Raw genomic sequence first — 18,613 nt, forward strand, 5'->3', positions numbered from 1 at the left:
CCCCCCCCAAAAACCCCCCATCAATTTACCATATTAGTCATGTGCCACTGATGGAAATTTTCAGATTACCTCAGTGTAGTTAGAAGTCAAGTCAAGTCAAGTCAACTGTATATATAGAGCACTTTCAAACAGCCATCGTTGCATACAAAGTGCTGTACATGGAGCAAAAAAATAAATAAAAATGACGCAAGGACTGCTTGTTTATTTGATACTAAAACAATTTGTCAGTCTTGTGAGACATACTGTTTGTGAAGCTTTATTTCATTTTTATACAATGATTTTTCTGAATTTTGGGGTGGCTGGTGGCACGATGGAATGATGACTGACTGGTTGAAAACAAGGAAGTGAGAGATTAATTTCTGTTCTCCGGCCTTGCCGCTCAGTGCAATGCAGGCAAATGAAACAGCCGTGTCAAATGTTGCTTTAGTCTGTGCTGCGAGCCGCTAAAAATTAATGGCCATACTTTGGACTTTAGACACTCCGATTTAAAACATGTCAAGGCTTTTGATGCGACCCCCTAAAAAACTAAAAATGGAAAATGATTTGGAACTGGAATCGAAACCAGAAACGCTCAAATTCAGAAGGATGCAAATAATAATTGTTCATGTTATTTATGGATGTCATTGTTGATACTGTTCTAATTGATGTGAAGACGCTGATCATGTTAATGATTTTGTGGGAGCTTTGGTCATAGATGTGAAGGGGAGGGCAACATTCAAATTTTGCAAGCAAATGGAAAACTGCAAACACCCCCTTGAAGTTGCAGTGGCGTGAAACATGATTGAAGTTTTGCTGAGCACAAACAGACGTACCAAGGCAGCGCTCTCCTCTGTATTCTTGGATGAACCCAGTAATGAAAACTTTGAATGAACGTTCACAGGCGAACTTGAATGCTGAGAGGAGGCGGATGGCTGCTTTTCACTCCTCTTACAGTTGGACGCGGAGCAATTTTCTGCTCTTTGATTGATTTCGTGCATGGTCAAGTACTTTGTTTCCTAAGTGCCTGATCAACAAAAGTTTCATTTAACCTCCGTGGCATTTTTTTTCCCGGTGACAAGCAACTACTGACTCTACTGAAACATGTCATGAACCCTGTCTCTGGGCATACCCACTGTATTTTCTTCCTGCATGACCACCCGATTGATCTCTGCATACCTAAATTTGGCACCAAAAAGAATATTTTGATACTGGGTACTACATAAAGCCTTTTTGTCTATGCCATAAAAGAACCAAAGTTCTGTACTCAGCTCTGTAACATAAATGCCCCTATATGGAGAGGGAAAAAATGGGTCTTAAAAGGGTGCATTGTGTATGAAGTGCTGCATGGGTTTTAAGAGTGGATGGGAGAAGTGTGAAAAAGAGCATGGAAAAACATGACATGGCAGAGCAACATTTTCCGATGGGGATTTGGACACTTCAAGTGGTGACTGGCGACAAATTTGGGCGGCAGTGCAGCCGGGAGGGGACAGGAGAACCGAGGTGAGGTGTTTTGCTCCATCGGACTTACCTTCGAGTCCTTAAACAAACTCATTTTAAGAGTTCAGCTACTTTTCTAAACCAGGGCATTCTCTCGCTGTGCATGCTTTGAAAAGATATCTGCAAAAATTTCTGATCATATTACACAAAAAAATAAAATAAAAATCACCCATCTATTCCTGTCGTACAAAACAGATTTTCCTCATGTCACAAATCAACCCATACCAGCATGCAATATTGCAATAATAAATCAGCCTTTCTGGTTTTGTCTGTTTTGCTGTGCTAACGAGACTCAACAAGCCATTCGTAACTGTGTTTCATTGTTCTCTATTAGAAATCATCCATTTTTAAAGGATAGTCAAGTTGAGAGTCAAAACCACTTTTAAATATATTGAATCCTTTTGTTTGCAAATTCAATACTTTTAAATATCGTATGTTGAATATGTGAAGCACATCGAGTTACCTTGTGTATCAAATGCGCTCTTTAAAACATAGCTGTGAAAAACAACTCACATATAGAAGATGATATAGTTTTATGTCTGAATTTCCATCCTGGTTTTTTTTTCTCATGAATCAACTTTTCTGTTGAAATGTCAATTTTACTCACCCCTGGAAGCAAGTAGTGTCTTCTTTTTGAAGGCTAAAAACCCTCATTGACTTACTTTGCATGGTTCCTCAATGGTTCTGCCTTGGGTTTTGCTGACCAATGCAATTTCGCCCCCCGGAAGTAGGTGTGACGTCATGTTGAACAGTCCACAGCAGCGTGGCGTGCAGCACCGTCACAAAGGCGTGTCCTGCGTGTCCGCGTGTTGTACTTGTACGCGCCAGCGCTTATATTCATGAGTTGCGTCGCGTGTCGTGACCGTCCTCTCCACAGGCAGCCCCGCGTCACACTCCAACATGTCTGAACAAAATAACCGTCAGGATGTCTTCTCCAAGCCCAAGGTACGTCCAGTCGCGCCCTCCTGGCGTTCGAGCGTGGAGGGGGACGTGTATTTGACGCACGTTTTACGCACGACGTGAGAAGAATGATGCGGGAAAGGGAAATAGGCTCTTTGTTATCTATTTTATGGATTAAGTCTCAAGTGGGTTAACAAAAATTACTGGTGGTCCTTACGACTGTTTCGAGGTTACGAACGGCGGCAATGAACTTTTTTTTTGGTTTTGTTTTGTTTTGTTTTTAACAAGCGGCACAGGCAAGCTCGGTCACCGCCGAGATGCTTTTATATTTATGGTCTACAAGATTTTCTGATCCACATATTTACCGTGATTCGGACCTCACAGTGCAGAGGTAGGTTAATTTCCAGCTCCGGGATCCCTGTGTGGAGCTTAGATTTTGTTCTTGGTTTTACTATTTGGTGCTTTCTACCGTCTTTATTACCGATTTGTTTTACTGTTTATTGTATATGTTAAATTGCTCCATGTACTGCACTTTGTATGCAGCGATGGCTGTTTGAAAGTGCTCTATAAATACAGTTGAGTTGAGTTGAGTTCTCCCTGGGCCTGCGTGGGTTTTCTCCGGGTACTCCGGTTTCCTCCAACATTCCAAAAACATGCATGGCAGGCTTTAGAGTCTAAATTGTCCCAAGGTGTGATTGTGAGCGCAAATGGTTGTTTGTCTATGTGTGCCCTGCGATTGGCTGACACCCGGTTCAGGGTTTCCCCCACCTACTGCCTGAAGACGGCTGGGATAGGCTCCAGAACCCCCCGCGACCCTCGTGAGGATAAGCGGATCGAAGATGGATGGATGGATGGATGGATGAAGGATGTTATTACTATAAGTGATAGAGTATGGTGCATTACGGCTTGCATACAAATTTGCGGTGAACCGAGGACCCACACACACTGAGGCATATTTAACATAGATACAACTTAAAACTTAGCGTCTTAGTAATTAACTTTACTCAAAAGAAGAGATCAGTGCCAAGATGAGTGACATTTAGATGCCGTATTTTTTGCAATAGTGGCACCAAATATTCATTTTGTCCATGTAGTAGTCTTGTTCATCCTCGGGTAAAGTTGTTCTGAAAGGCCCTGTGAACATGGACACATGTATAGTTTACAAGTGTAGCAATCAATTAATTGACAATAAATCAATTATCAATTTAGTCAACAGTTGCTAAAAGAAATCTTTTTAAGACTTTAAATTGTTATACTTAAGATTGCCCAACAATTCTGATTTCAGATTGTCAACAGTAAATATTCCAATTCCTGTTGTCCACCTTAAAAGCAGACAGATAATTTTTGCTGGGTTTTTTTTCTTCAAAAATGAGACATTTGCAAACACCTGTTTTTACTTTGGAAAACAATTATCAGCTATTTTGCCAATTTTCCGACAGATGTTACAGACCAATCCAGTAATTGGTTCTTAATCATCAAGTGTTAAGCACTGTCGACTTCAAATTTTGTCCTTTGGGCTTTTTTTTAACAAAGAGGATGTACATTAATCAAATTTTTTAAAATCTTGATTTTCCGATGAATTGAAAAAGAATTAACAGGTGATAAGGCAACAGAAAATGACAGAGAGAGGGCGAGTGAGACTGTCTAAGTGTAAAATGACAAAGCGGTGTGGCTGGCAGATATAACCTCGTTAAATGCGAATTAGCTGAGCCGTCGGGTCAGCATCCATCCATCATGCTGTCATCCTATTATAGGATGAGCTCATGGCTGTCAAGCTGGAGCACAAGCATGCTTTTGATGTGGCTGTACGTGATCCGAAATATCAGGAACAGGGCTACACGTGTGGCCCTAATGAGGCCAAGTGCTGGATGGGAAGGTCTCTGCGTACAGTATCATTAAATGAACATGTCTCTGACTTTTTTAAGACCGTTCTCGTGGAGAATCTCCATGAAGCTCCAATCGTGCGTGGCAAAAGCAGTTTGTTGCGGTCATGAAATAACATGTGCACAAAATGTGAAGTTGAAGGCCCAATAAGCATAGTGTGCCCACAGAACATTCAGAATATTCAACTGAAATATGATGAATATAATTCCTAGAGGGCGGCCCAGTGGGCCAGTGGTTAGCACGTCGACCTCAGTGCAGGGTTCGATTCCGGCTCCGGCCTCCCTGTGTGGAGTTTGCATGTTCTTTGCGTGCCTGCGTGGGTTGTCTCCGGGTACTCCGGTTTCCTCCCGCATTCCAAAAACATGCATGGCAGGCTGAGTGAACACTCCAAATAGGTGGGAGTGTGAGCGTGGATGGTTTTTCGTCTCTGTGTGCCCTGCGATTGGCTGGCAACTGGTTCAGGGTGTCCGCCGCCTACTGCCCGAAGACAGCTGGGATAGGCTCCAGCACCCCCGCGACCCTTGTGAGGATAAAGCGGATCGGAATGGAAAATGGATCATTCCTGGACTGTTTGGTAAACGAATGGAGCACACCTTCTCTTGCAACTGGATGGTGGAGGACGGCGTGTGTTGAAATGACCTCCTAAAAACTCACTTGTATTCTTTGGCATTCAACTCAGCATGACTTAGATTTGTTCTTGGTTTTACTGTTCGGTGCTTTCTACCGTCTTTGTTACCGATTTGTTTTACTGTTTATTGGAAATGTTAAATTGCTCCATGTAAAGCACTTTGTATGCAGCGATGGCTGTTCGAAAGTGCTCTATAAATACAATTGAATTGAATTGAAAGCTGGGCTCCATTTGCTTCCACAGCCATCCAAGTTAATCATGAGAATAATATCAAACCCCAAAATTAGGATTATTTTTTTTTTGGATCCATGTTATGCCCATTTTCGTGGCCACCAATTAGTATTGCTGTGTGCGTGTTGTATATTTCATAGCTAAAATTCCTATGTCATGCATATTAAATTCCATAGTGGCTAAAATTAAAAAAGTACAGAGACGCACCACTCCTCAAATTCTCCACTTGTCTTTTCACCTAATTGTGTAACGGAATATTTCGCACGAGTAAACCCGGCCGCTCACCCGCAGGTTGAGCTCCACGTGCACCTCGATGGGGCCATCCGACTGCAAACTATTCTTGATGTTGCTAGGTAAGTAAGTCCCTTCATGCCCTAAATTCATTGTTGTACTCAGATAATGGATGGATTATTTGTCTTATTATTGTCTTTATTTTTTCATTATAGTTTACACACATGCTTGCACTGGAGAAGGTGTCCATTGCTCATGCGTACAGTGTCAATAAAAGGCATCCTATTCATTGTAATCTCAATAGAACATTAGAAAATGATGGCATGCTCACCCAATGTATGTCACGATTAATGAGATTGCTCCCGTCGCCAATTTTCTATGAATTTTTAATGCCATCTGATCATGCACGATATCCATAAACACAACAGATAGAATTGAAGAAATAATATTCAAAGTCTGTGAAGTCGCATTAGTGCAACGTTGCATTCACCTCCTTTATCCGTGACTCATCTTTGTAAGTTTTTGGTTGTGCAGCATCAGTGTTCACTTCAAAACACTTGCAAAGTGTTCGGTTTTATTTGTCCTCGCAGGAGACGCGGCATCCCTCTGCCGGCCGACACAGTGGAGGAGCTGAGGGGGCTCATCGTTCTCCGGAAGCCGACCACGCTCACCGAGTTCCTGGGCAAGTTTGCTGAGTACATGCATGTCATCGCGTGAGTGCCTGCATTCCTCTCGCCGAAATTAGAATCAAAAGAAATAGCAGGAAATCACAAATTGACAAAACTGAACAATGAGCACTTGGAAATACAGTACATTGTTGGGGCAGGGGCCGAGCTACTCCACTGGCTAAGCTAATTAATGACTAACAATGAAGCCACACCTTTAAAGTTAACAAAGCACTTCCTTTAAGATCCGCAAAACTTTGCTTTTTACTCTGATTTGCACATGCTTATCTGATAAGAATGGTGGCAAGGTTGGAAAATGGGTGCATTTTATTTCGGGAAACCCTGACTGCGGATGCTATGATAAACAAGGACTTCTCGGCTATGTGCGCTGTGTTGGCTTCCGAGGTAGAATTCACAAACTGAGTTTTGAGGTTCAGAGCGTGCACGTGTATGTCTGCTTAATGCCATTTTATGGCCACCCCTTATTGTTAGTCAGTGCGTCACCCCCGGCCACCCGACAGAGAAGTTTTTGGCTCCGCCCCTGGTTTGGTAAAATCTGTTTCAGCATCACCCTGACTTGAAAAAACCAGACTTACAAATTTTCCATGTTCTGAGCAGTGGCAAAGTGGATTTTTTTTGTTTTGTTTTTTTGGTGAGCCAAAATCTGACTTACGAGTGAGCTTCAGATACGTTGCAGATCAAATGAAGTGGAAAACCCCCCCAGCTGTTAAGGCAGTGCCCTCTCGCATGGGGAAGGAGCGCTCTCTGTTTTGCATAGATGATGTGTAATGAAAAATCAAATGTTTATACAGTAGTACCTGATGCAAGTTTAAATCATATGCAATACTTTTTGTCAGACTTTGTCCTTGAACGTGCATTGTGGTGTTCATCTGGTCTGTGCACCGTGGCCACCTGGGGGCAGTATAAAAAGAAAAGCTCTTCTCTCGGTACTCAGTACGGCACTAATATTAGCCGTTCTTCACAGTGGATAAATAACCTATTCCTGTGAGTGTTGTTATTGTCCGTCTATGTATGTTGCGACAGCATTTGTGTTCAGTTATTCGCTGCTCTAAAGGGTAACAACACAGCCTCATGGATGCTAATTATTAGCCCAATGCCTATGGGCTTTCCCATTGTATGTTAGTATTGAGGTTGCTGAGGCTTTATGGTTGTTTTTAATCCACAAAGCCTAATTGTTTTACGTTTAGTTTTTAAGTAACCTTGAGATGAGCGATGAGAACATTGTATAAGTTACACCGTTTCGTTTTGATAATGAGTATTTTCATGTTATCATTAATAATTCATTGATTCCCTCGAATGTTTCCAGCCCTCTGCAAGTCTAATCGTGATTAATGATGGTGATTTCTCGGCGTTCAAGAGCCACCTCTCCAAGGAGAGTGAAAGTTCACTCACGCGGGCTGATTATCGCACACGTGTCCCAGATTTACGACGTATGGGGAAAGGGCTACATCTCAAATGGGGCAGCACAGCTCATTCGTAATTCCATCACCATGACAACCAAAGCCCATTTCCCTATGGTACCGTCTCACGGCTGTGAAAAGCTGTAACAATGGCGAGCCCCTCGGTTCAATGGGAGCTCAGTGTGCTCTTGACAATATATGGAACACCCCAGCTACGTATAGCGCATGCAAATGCCATCCGTAATGTTTAGGTGGCTCAGTGAGACAACAGCTGGGTTTCAGCGCAAATGCTGGAAACTGCGTTGCTTGGCTTCCATCATGTGACACCGCCGCAGCCCAAAGTGAGAGAATAAAAAGTGCACGTGAGCTGCAGTTCTCCTTGTAAATAAACAAGAAGTACGCCCGACTTTCTGTCAAGCCATCCATCCACCTCAAATACGCATCCGCTTTCCCAATTTGGACTGAGCCAAGCCAAACGAATTCAACATGAGACTCAACTCTTTGCACACCATCAATTAAAAGTCTCACCAAAAGTTCAAACCCCAATTCCAATGAAGTTGGGACCTTGTGTTACATGTAAAGAAAATAGAGACATTTTATGTTCAAACTGATCATTTTTGCAAATATTCACTCATTTTGAATTTGGGACCTGTTTACCATTGTGCTCCATCACCTTTCCTTTGAACGGCACTCAAGTGAAGTGAGGACACTAATTGTTGAAGCTCGGCGAGTGTTGGATACACACTCAAAAAAACGTCCTTGCAGCAGTGAATCCTGAAGAATTCCAATCAATTGATGAGCCATATCATTCCATTCAATGGGCATTTGACTCTCAAGCAGTACATCCCAAAGAAACCCAAACCCTGGGATGTGAAAGTGCGGGTTCGAGCAGGGAGCTCTTGATACATGCACGGATTTGATGCGTATTAGGGAGTGGCTGGCCGTTGTGTGCTCAGTGGATTGGCTGCAGATGTGGCCATGCGCCTCTATGATGACATACCGCAAAAGAATCACCAGGTGTTTTTTGACCATTTCTTTTGCACCATTGCACTCATTTGGGCATTGAAACAACAAGACATCTATGGCACTGGCACGTGTAGAAGCTCCAGGGAGCACAGCGGAAGCTGAAAAGTGAAAAGAAACTCAAAGAAGAGGGAGAACAAGTGACACTGATTTGGAGAGCTTCTCTGGTTCAGATGAGGCATCAGCAGTAGCCTATCGTTTCAGTTGAGCTATGCCGATAACGTTTATCAGGAGCACCCAAGGCCAAAATTGTTAAACTTTGTTTTCTTTTTTTCACCCCCTAGTGGGGACCGAGACGCAATAAAGAGGATCGCTTATGAGTTTGTGGAGGACAAAGCAAAGGAAGGCGTGATTTACGTGGAGGTCAGATACAGTCCACACTTTCTGGCCAACGGCGACGTGGATCCCATTCCGTGGAACCAGGCAGAGTACGTTACGGCCTTACTTCCTACAACAACATCCCCGCACGTCGGTCAAGTCATCAAGATGATTTCAGTGTTATTTACTTCTTTCTTCGCAATCAGGGGTGACCTGAGTCCCGACGAGGTGGTCCGACTGGTCAACGAGGGCCTCAGGCAGGGGGAGAGGGCCTGTCATGTCAAAGTCAGGTCCATTCTATGCTGCATGCGCCACATGCCAAGTAATGAACTGCTCACGCTCCAAACTGCCTTGTAAGATAAGCTTCTCCAAAGCCGTTCAGATAACACGCAGGAGGGTTGCACAGCTCAAATTTCACAAACCCACTTGCAGAGATGGCAAATGTCCAAGTACAGATACTTGCCGTGTAAAAAATATCCTCTACGAAAGTACTTTAAAGAAGTTAATGCTTTTCGTAGAATGTTAGGCAGCCAGGAGTTGCTGAACATGCGTCACATTCTCACGAGTGAAAATACCTAAAAATGGTGGGCACTGTAAGCAAGATAATGTAAATGTTTTTTTTTAAATCAGTATGTAGATTTAAATAAACAGAAGATAAAGAAAATATGCACATTTAAACGTTTTGACATTTTGCATGTATATCCTCTTGAAGTCGAAGTTAAAAAGTACAAAAATTAGAAATGAATTTTTACTGTCAATTATATAGTGTACATATACTGTATGCAGTTCTATTTCATATGCGGTTTTATAAATACACTATTTTATATTTGCTAAAGCTCCCCGGCTCACATTGTTCCATGTCTCTGCTGACCCATTTTTTCCACCTTTTTCCAACTCTCCCAGGATCTCAATCAATTATCTGCTAAGGTTCATAAAAACCTGTCAAGCCTATCTTTACAAATTAAGGGGTAAAAAGTACGCATATCTGTTATTAAATGTAATGAGTAAGGTTTAAATATCATCATAAAAACACTCAAGTACAGATGGCTTCAAAAAATCTACAGTGAAATCTACGAAATTACTTTCCATGATGACGATGTCATGACCGAACAGAAATGTCATTTTATTTTTGGGGACACTCTGATAATGACTGTTAGAGAAACATGAGCACCAGTCCTTGTGAACTCTCTCTTTTTTCTTTTTTCTTTTTTAAGTTTCCTGCAGCTGCAATTTCCTGTTTCGTTTCTGTCTTTTTATTTTCAACTCAGGGGATGTCTTATTTTGTCATTCGAAAGAAAGGTCATCGCTCTGCACAAGGTCCTGTGGCTTCATGCAGTGTAACGGTCATTCCAGAGTTGCTGAACATTTTGTGTGAAACGTCAAGTAATCCAAGCGCAAAATACAGAAACAGCAGATACACTTTAACAAAACTCTAACAATGTTTTGCTTCCCAATAAAGTGGACCCCCACTATTCATCGGGGGTAAATACCGGACCGACCTTTGAATAGCAAACTACACGTCTAATCGATGTCCAGTTGGACATTGGAATTGGAAAAGAAAAAAAAGGAGCAACTCTTGAAATAAAATGTATTATTATTATTATAAATAAAATGCTGATAAACCTCCAACGTGTGTTTTTGTATGAGAAAAGAAGATCGCCCCCTCTTACCCACAAAAAATCTTTAATATTAATAAATGAAAAATAAAAAGGGTGGAAAACAAAATAGGTAAATATTTGGGTGCCACATATAAAATCTCATAAAAAGTGTGCTGCTGATGGGTTAGAGCTGGAGGATCAAATTACAGCATGTTTTGATTTATTCCAATTTGTTTTATAAACGATGACAAATTATAAAAAATGAATGATCCATTTTTCAAATGTGATGATGGCTAAATAATCTTCCAATTCTGGAATCACCTTATATTGCTTTATGCCGAGCCATAAAGTTGTGCTCTGTTTCAGTATTGTACTTATACACATACTATCATGATGTGAAATAGCTCAATAAATCAACGGTCGTGTTTATAGCACAAGAGTGAGACTGGCAGGAGCGTAAAGTGCGCCCGTTTTGACTTGTGCAGGCTGGTCGGCAGAGGTGGTGGAGCTGTGTAAAAAATATCGCCACGAGGGTGTGGTGGCCATCGACCTGGCTGGTGATGAGTCGCTCAACTGCGAGGCCTACCCGGGACACAGGAGAGCCTATGAGGTAAGCAGCGCCCGGAACGAACGCCACTCCGCGGGCGGCTTTCGCAGAGAGGCTGTCATTTGGCACAGGGCTGTAGAGTCAAAGTCCGGACTCGACGCGCTTTTTTTCGGGTTGTCTCCGACGTGACTCTCACTCCTTAGCCTTTGACTCGGACTTGTCTCAGACTCTGCCATTGGGCTTGCAGAATATTGTTATCGACTTGACTGAGTCCAGCTCTGTTCTTATTTCTGAAAATTGACATCCTTCTTCATTAGAAACTTGAAGTTTTTCAGATGATCAAAGTAGCCATCTGATTGGTTATTGCAAGAGAATTGAGGACAGCAAACCATTCATGTTCATTCATTGGCTTTGAGTTTGGAGCCGCATTTCAATGCTCAGTGCTGTTTGTTTCGCCCAGTCTCCTCCCTGTCTCTCTTCCGAGGTTGACCACCATTAATAAAGCAATATCGTTCTTGAAATTGTTTTTGTTGTTTATCTGCACAAACGGTTAAGAAAGCAAAGTGTTTCGTGCCGTCTCAGAAGAGTGTTCAGCATCAAACCTCCTTAACTTTGTGGTTGTGAAAATAGTTGGGGTTTTGCTTGAAGTTTCCTCTTGATCTGATGTGGACTTGGACTCAGAAATTTGTGACTCAGACTTGACCCGGACTCAAAAATGGTGGACTTGACTACAGCCGTCCGTGTCATTCGGACCGGTGCTTGAATCCGATTTAATCTTGGGATAAGGTGTTTATTGGAGTTAGATGTTTGTTTTTAACATTTGGTATAGCATTTTAAAAAATGTTAACATGGAGTATAGTCATTATTTAGATTTTTTTAATGTTCCTATAATAAGTGCAGTGGTAATGTTGAAAGTATGTATAACCTTACAGTAGCTTACAATTACAGAAGTGAACTGCTGCCACACCAGAAAAAAAGTCCCGCGGCGTACACGTTTTGTGATGGTAACAAAAGCCGTACTTTGCAGCGATGGCCCACAAAACGGAGTCATTCCAACAAAAGTGTTACAAGATGGCGTTAAATCCAGTCAAACGTCTCTGTTATCGACCAAATTGGATTTCGACCAGAAAATTCGAGATTTTTACGCCTCGGATTATGACCGAAAACCGGTTTTCGACCAAACTGAGCAAACCCGAATACGTCACTCGACTCCTCTCGGCTTCCTTATACGAGGAAGTGACGCTTCCTCGTGTAACGTTCATTCTGAGCAGACGTGTTCGTTGTGATATACGCAAATCTGACTTTTTTTGTTATTTCTGCATAGTTTATTAGCCCCTAATCTTGGGCTAATAAAATTGTTTCGGATTTCGAACAAAAACCTTCTGTAACCGATTATGGTCGAAAACCGAGGCATGACCCTGAAATTCTTGGTCCTATGCTACTTTTGAGAAAAGACTTATGGTGACCATTTACAAAGACACCTGGAAACGGTTTTAAACTTTGAAAACCAACAAGACTTAGCAGTGTTACGTGACCTGAGTATTGTTTGCTGATATGTTGTCCACTGGATTCCCTTGACAGGAAGCAGTGCGCTGCGGGATCCACCGGACAGTTCATGCGGGTGAGGTGGGCGCGGCCTGTGTGGTTAAGGAGGTACGCCATTGGACGGTCACAAGAGTGACAAATTCCTGACACAGGTGGAAGAACGTTCCACACTTTCAGTTGAACACACAGCTCAACAGTAGGCATGAAAAATTGAAGCAAAATGTAACAAACTTTGTATTCTGGTGCCACTTGATTTCCTGCCTTTGACACCCGACCGCCAAATTCTTGACAGAGAAAAATGGGTGGGACTTTCAAGTACGGTTCTCAGGTGGTTCCAATCATCTCTTCTAGGCGGGGGTTATGTTGTTTCCATTGCTGATCATTCATCTGAGCAGGTCACCATGCCATGCGGAGTCCCCTGGGGTTCTCTTTGATTCTTGGACCACTTTTATTTAATCCGTACATGCTTCCACTGAGTCGGGTCATTCTCAACACTAATGTTGCCTATTGGATTGGATTGGATTGGATACAACTTTATTGTCAAATGTGCATACAGCACAGATGAAATTTCTTCCCTCTCAACATAAAACAAGAGATTTTCATAGCTCTATCACCAAGTGACTAGGGTCCCTTCAATTTACTTTGTCAGTACTGAGAGCAGGTAAACTGCCGGATGCAATCACATTTTTTTCATTTAAATAAAGGAAAGACTGAACTTGTTGTTTTGGGCAACAAAAACGAAAGGAAGGTGGTCACTGTCCAGCTTGATTCTAGGTGCATAAGTTTGACATCTCTGTGTTATAATTGACCTAACCTGAACTTTTACAGTTACACTAAAGCCATAACTAAATCAGCTTTGTATCGTCTTAAACAAACGGCAAGATTCCAAGATGTCATGTCCCAACAAGACCTAGAGAAATTCATTCATGCCTTCATCTAGAGTAGGCCGGACTACTGGAACAGTCCTTTTGTCTGGCCTTCCTAAAAATACATGTCTGAACTCCTTGAATTATATAAAACCAGTGGAACACAGAGATCCCTTGGAAGTGATAAGGCTCGTGTGAGACCTAAAGAGGGTGGAACTGGTTTTAGCTCCAATGCTTCACACAAATGGAACCAGCTTCCTGATTATCCTAAATGCTCTCCAACTTTAGCCACTTTCAAGTCCCAGTTGAAAACATGGGAAAACTGGGACTTGAAAGTTTTCCTGGGCCTTTTCTGCTTCTGTTGCAGTGTAGCTGCTGTAGGTGTTTTATTTAGATCCTTTGTTTGCTGCTTCCTTGGTATTCATTCATGATTGCACTCATTAGTTTACTTAACGATTACTTTAGTGTTCTATTCTGATTTTATTGAATTATAGTTTTATATGTTGTTTATTCCCACTCGGTGACGGTGTGGATGTGGGGGTGAATGGTCATTTGTCTCGACATGTGCCCTGCGACTGACCAGTTCAGGGTGAACTCTTCCTTATGCCCCACGTCAGCGAGGATAAGCTCCAGCAATCCCCCGCAACCCTGTTCAGGGTATGCGGTGTTGAAAATGGCTGGACAGATGTCCTTTGTTTTCTGCGAAGTACTTTGAATTGCATCTATGTAGGAACGGTGCCTTATTTTAGGGTTACTTTCCCGACCACACCTGCAATCAGTGAGATCTGCGATAGAATACCCTATGTTCCGCACTGTAAGATGCACCTAAAAGCATTCAATTTTCTCAAAAGCTGAGTGTGCGCCTTATACATGGATCAATATTCTGATTTCTTGGATGTTGTATTTTATATGTTCTGTAAAGCACTTTGGTATAGCTGCAGCGGTTGTAAAAGCGCTATATAAATAAAGTTGTATTGTATTATATTGTATTCCCTTTGGTGTAGCTCCATCTAGTGGATGCATAATGCAACCTCAGCCACTATTGTGGCTTCTATTCTATGCGCCTTAGAAAGCGGTGTGCCCTATATATGAAAGCAGTTTTAAGATCGGCCTTAAACACATTTAAGCACACAATATATTGAGAGAAGGCAAGAGCAATGAATGAAAATATTGTGTGTATATACAGTGTTAGTGTACTTATCCCTCAATGTGTTTACAGAAAACAAATCCTTGCTTTTTTTTTCAAAACTACCAAATGTATTGTCTGAAAACGTCAATAATCATGCTCAAAGATCTGCAATATGTAATGAGCCTGCCGTCGTTGCTTTCTGCAGGCATACAAAACAAGATTGGAGAGGATATAACAATGAATAATCCCCAGCAAAAACTTGTCTGAGCTTGAAATACTTTATCACACTTTTCTGTCAAATTTACAGTGTCCAACATATTAATGGGCTGCCATGAAGTGGCCTTTTTGAACACATAGCTGTTATGCTGTTGAATGGCGATACAGTGGTGCCTTGCGACACAAGTTTTATTTGGTCCATGTAACTCAAAACATTCACATCTCAAATTGTCTTTCTTCAGTGACATGAATTTAAGGGTCGTGAATTCATTCCGGCCTCCCTGAAAGAAAAATAAGAAATCAAATGTTTATGTAATGCAGTTTTGATAGGAAAGAAGCACTCTGTGATATTCTTCTTCATAAAAGCAAAGAGAAGTAACATAATTAAACAGAATGTGAATAATTAATCACTCTGTGCATCATGATGTCATGCTTCAATTCAATTCATTGTGCTGCTCCTTTTGGCGTTCCCAAATTATCTACCGAGAGCAGTATGATACATCCATCCATCTCTCCATCCATTTTGTAATCCGCTAGTCTTCACAAGGGTCGCGGGCGTGCTGGAGCCTATCCCGGCTGTCTTCGGGCAGTAGGCGGGGTACACCCTGAACTGGTTGCCAGCCAATCGCAGGGCATACATAGACGAACAACCATCCATACTCACGCTCACACCGAGGAACTATTCAGAATGTCCCATTAACCTGCCACGCATGTTTTTGGAATGTGGAAGGAAACCGGAGTACCCGGAGAAAACCCACACGGGCTCAGTGAGAACATGCAAACTCCACACAGGAAGGCCGGCGCCGGAATCGAACCCTACACCTCCACACTTTGAGGCCAACACGCTAACCAGTTGACCACCCCCCCCCCCCCCCCCACATAAAGAACAGACACCACTAAGTGCTTTAGTATGCTCAAGATAAAGTATAAATGCCTGTGAGTATTGTTATTTGTTAGCATGTGTATGTCATTTCCCATCAAGAGTGAGTATTAAGCGAGCAGGGGCAATACTTTGAGAAAAGCAAAGATCTAATGTGCTTGAGCAGGATTTCTCTGGGTACTCTGCTTTCCTGCCACATTTCAAAAACATGCATGTTGACTTAAATGAAGACTCAAAATTGTCCTTAGGGGTTTCTTGCCCATTTGATGATGTCACTTCCTGATAGGTCTCGTCTGACCTTCCAGGCAGTGGAGGTGCTGAAGGCCGAACGCGTGGGGCACGGTTACAGGACCCTGGAGGACCGAGTGCTTTACAAGAAACTACTGGCTCAAAACATGCACTTTGAGGTGAGCACGGGTACAAAATGCTGACTGAAGGTATTGGTGTTTGAAGAGCTTTTTGTGTGTGGGGGGGTGAACCTTTGTCGTCTCTGTGAAGTGAATGGCATTCCCAATTAACGTGTAATGCTCATTTGGTAAAGTTTAAGTCCTACTGCTGCTCCTGATGTAGCATCCCTGATCCTTTTATCACAAAAGGTCTTAAACGGTTTTGACAAACCCACAGTGGACAAATATTAGCGACATCCTCTGATCTAACCCACAACAAGAAGGCAAGCGAAAAATAAAAACACTTATGCAGAAAAATAAGAGGGCTGTGGGGCAGGACAGTCAGTCTTATGATCAAAGTGTCACTTTAACATGTGCTTATGAGTGGGGGGGAAAAAGGTACTGTATTGCGTTTGAGAACATTTCACAATTGTTTGAGAAAAAATGTTTCAATGCTATGTGTAAGTGTTAATGATGAATTGCATCCCTAATGGTCCCTCATCTATCCAGGTGTGTCCCATCTCCAGCAAGCTGACTGGTGCCTGCAACGCCGATTTCACCAAACATCCTGTGGTCACGTGAGCTTGCCTTTCATTTGCCGCCACGGCCGACAAGCACCAAAACGCTAGTGCGTGCATTTGCTCATTTTGCCGATGTGCTGTGCAGGTTCAGGAAGGACAAAGCCAATTACTCCCTGAATACGGACGACCCTCTGATTTTCGGCTCCACTCTGCAGCTAGACTACTGGGTGGCACACGAACATATGGGCTTCACCCAGGAGGAGTTTAAGAGACTGGTGAGGACATTTGCCGTTTTGACGATAAATTTCCACTTCTATGCTTTTCAGTGACTCTTCCAGTCTCTGAATCTGATGCACCCTGCTGATGACGCATTAAGTCTTTTTCTGTTTGAAGCCTTGTCCTGTTGATCAATTATTGGCGTGGTAATGTTAAAATACCCATGTGTGTTGTAAAAATTGCGTTTATTCTTTTTCTCCAAAAACATTGACATGTGACTTCAGCAATTATGCAATTATTGTCTGTGTCCATCCATCCATTTTCTAATCCGCTTATCCTCACAAGCTGTCTTCGAGCAGGAGGCGGCGTACACCCTGAACCGGTTGCCAGCCAATCGCAAGGCACACATCCATGAACAACCATCCACGCTCACACTCACACCTAGGGACAATTTAGAGTGATCCATTAACCTGCCACGCATTTTTTTGGAATGTGGGAGGAAACCAGAGTACCCGGAGAAAACCCACACCGGCACAGGGAGAACATGCAGACTCCACACAGCGAGGCCAGAGCCAGAATCGAACACTCCTCTGCACTGTGTGGCGGACGTGCTAACCTGTCGACCATGATGTCGCCTATATGCGCAGATTAAAATTTAAAACGCCCCCACCCCCAAAAAAAAAACTTCTTCTACACATCTGTACATAAAGTACAGGGTGTGAGTACTTTTGCCACATCTTCTCCGTGCTGAACTGAAGACGGTTTGCATGTGTAACTACACACAGTGATGGGTTGTGCTCTCCGGCCGTGTTGTTTTCCAGAACATCTGTTCCGCGGCGTCTTGTTTCTTACCTGAGCCTGAGAAGAACGAGCTACTGGGCAAACTTTACAAGGCTTACGGAATGATCCGGAGCACGGCCTTCTGAAGCCTGACCTGCCAGCTGCTCCCGAACCTTGACCTCTACCTCGGACACATGAGAATGTCTTAATCCTCTTCACATCACTGCAACCACCTCAAGTCTGTACCATGTTCTTTTACCTCAGTTTACAGAGAGGCTCTGCGGGATTTGCTGATACTGCTGCTTGAAAAATGGTGCAGATGTGTTGTTATGCGGCATTTGAAAACTATGCATGCACGCATCGTTGCATTTACATCGCGAAACCTGCCAGGGATGCATGTGATTGCTCAGCTCTCGACGTTGTACAGAAACACTGGGCCATTCCATATGTCTTCACATAAACGCCACATTGCGGTGACAACTGCTGCGTGGATCGTGGTGTGATTTGGGACAAACCATTCACTGTGAAAGAGGAGTTGAAGGGATCCGGACCAAATAGCCTCAGCAGGATTTTTTATTTATCAGGTCGTAAAAGTACAAAAGCAAAAATCTTACTGTTGAACACGAGATGGCATAGGTGGCGAGGTCCACTTACTTTTCACAATTAACTCATTCACTCCCAAAGACGTTTTTAAACGTCTTTTCAGACTTGGTTCAGAATTGACTGGTACTGAATGAGTTAAAGCACAACTTCTTGTGGTGTTTGATTATTTATAAACATCCGTTCTGATCATAGAAAGCACTGCCATTTATGATCGCCACCTTTAAAATCCAACAAAACTCACCCTTAACCACAGTAAAGCTGTTTAATGTGTGCAGCCTCCGTTTTGTGTTATGTCGTTTGTCATCATTTGCGGGGAGGAGGTGAATGCCCAAAGACAATTAACAGCTGCCACAGCTCTGAAGATAGACTTCTGTTGCCATCTTCACGAGCATTCATCACCGCATTTTCCTCGTGTTTAGGAAAGAGAGAAATTTCAGTTTTGTGTCTGAGAGCACTTCAAGTGCTATCCGTTGAATTTTCACAATTACCGCTCAACTGATTATGGTGTACATATTTAATTAGAAGGGTCAATGCCAATGTCACCTGAAC

The 18,613-nt window shown here is 42.6% G+C and overlaps 1 protein-coding gene across 1 annotated transcript; it reads left to right on the forward strand.

Annotated features, from left to right (window-relative positions):
- The first annotated feature begins 2,225 nt into the window (after positions 1 to 2,225).
- ada (adenosine deaminase) lies at positions 2,226 to 18,334 on the forward strand. The gene is made up of 11 exons (XM_086122954.1): positions 2,226 to 2,421; positions 5,411 to 5,472; positions 5,941 to 6,063; positions 8,744 to 8,887; positions 8,984 to 9,099; positions 10,861 to 10,985; positions 12,504 to 12,575; positions 15,864 to 15,965; positions 16,455 to 16,522; positions 16,611 to 16,740; positions 17,503 to 18,334. The coding sequence occupies exons 1-11, from the start codon at positions 2,377 to 2,379 to the stop codon at positions 17,605 to 17,607; spliced, it is 1,092 nt and encodes a 363-aa protein (XP_085979080.1). The 5' UTR covers positions 2,226 to 2,376; the 3' UTR covers positions 17,608 to 18,334.
- Positions 18,335 to 18,613: the final 279 nt, after the last annotated feature.

The sequence above is a fragment of the Hippocampus guttulatus genome, chromosome 1 (assembly GCF_054856545.1).
Source record: "Hippocampus guttulatus isolate MCC_2025c chromosome 1, RoL_Hgut_1.0, whole genome shotgun sequence".
In the NCBI taxonomy this organism is placed as follows: Eukaryota; Metazoa; Chordata; class Actinopteri; order Syngnathiformes; family Syngnathidae; genus Hippocampus; species Hippocampus guttulatus.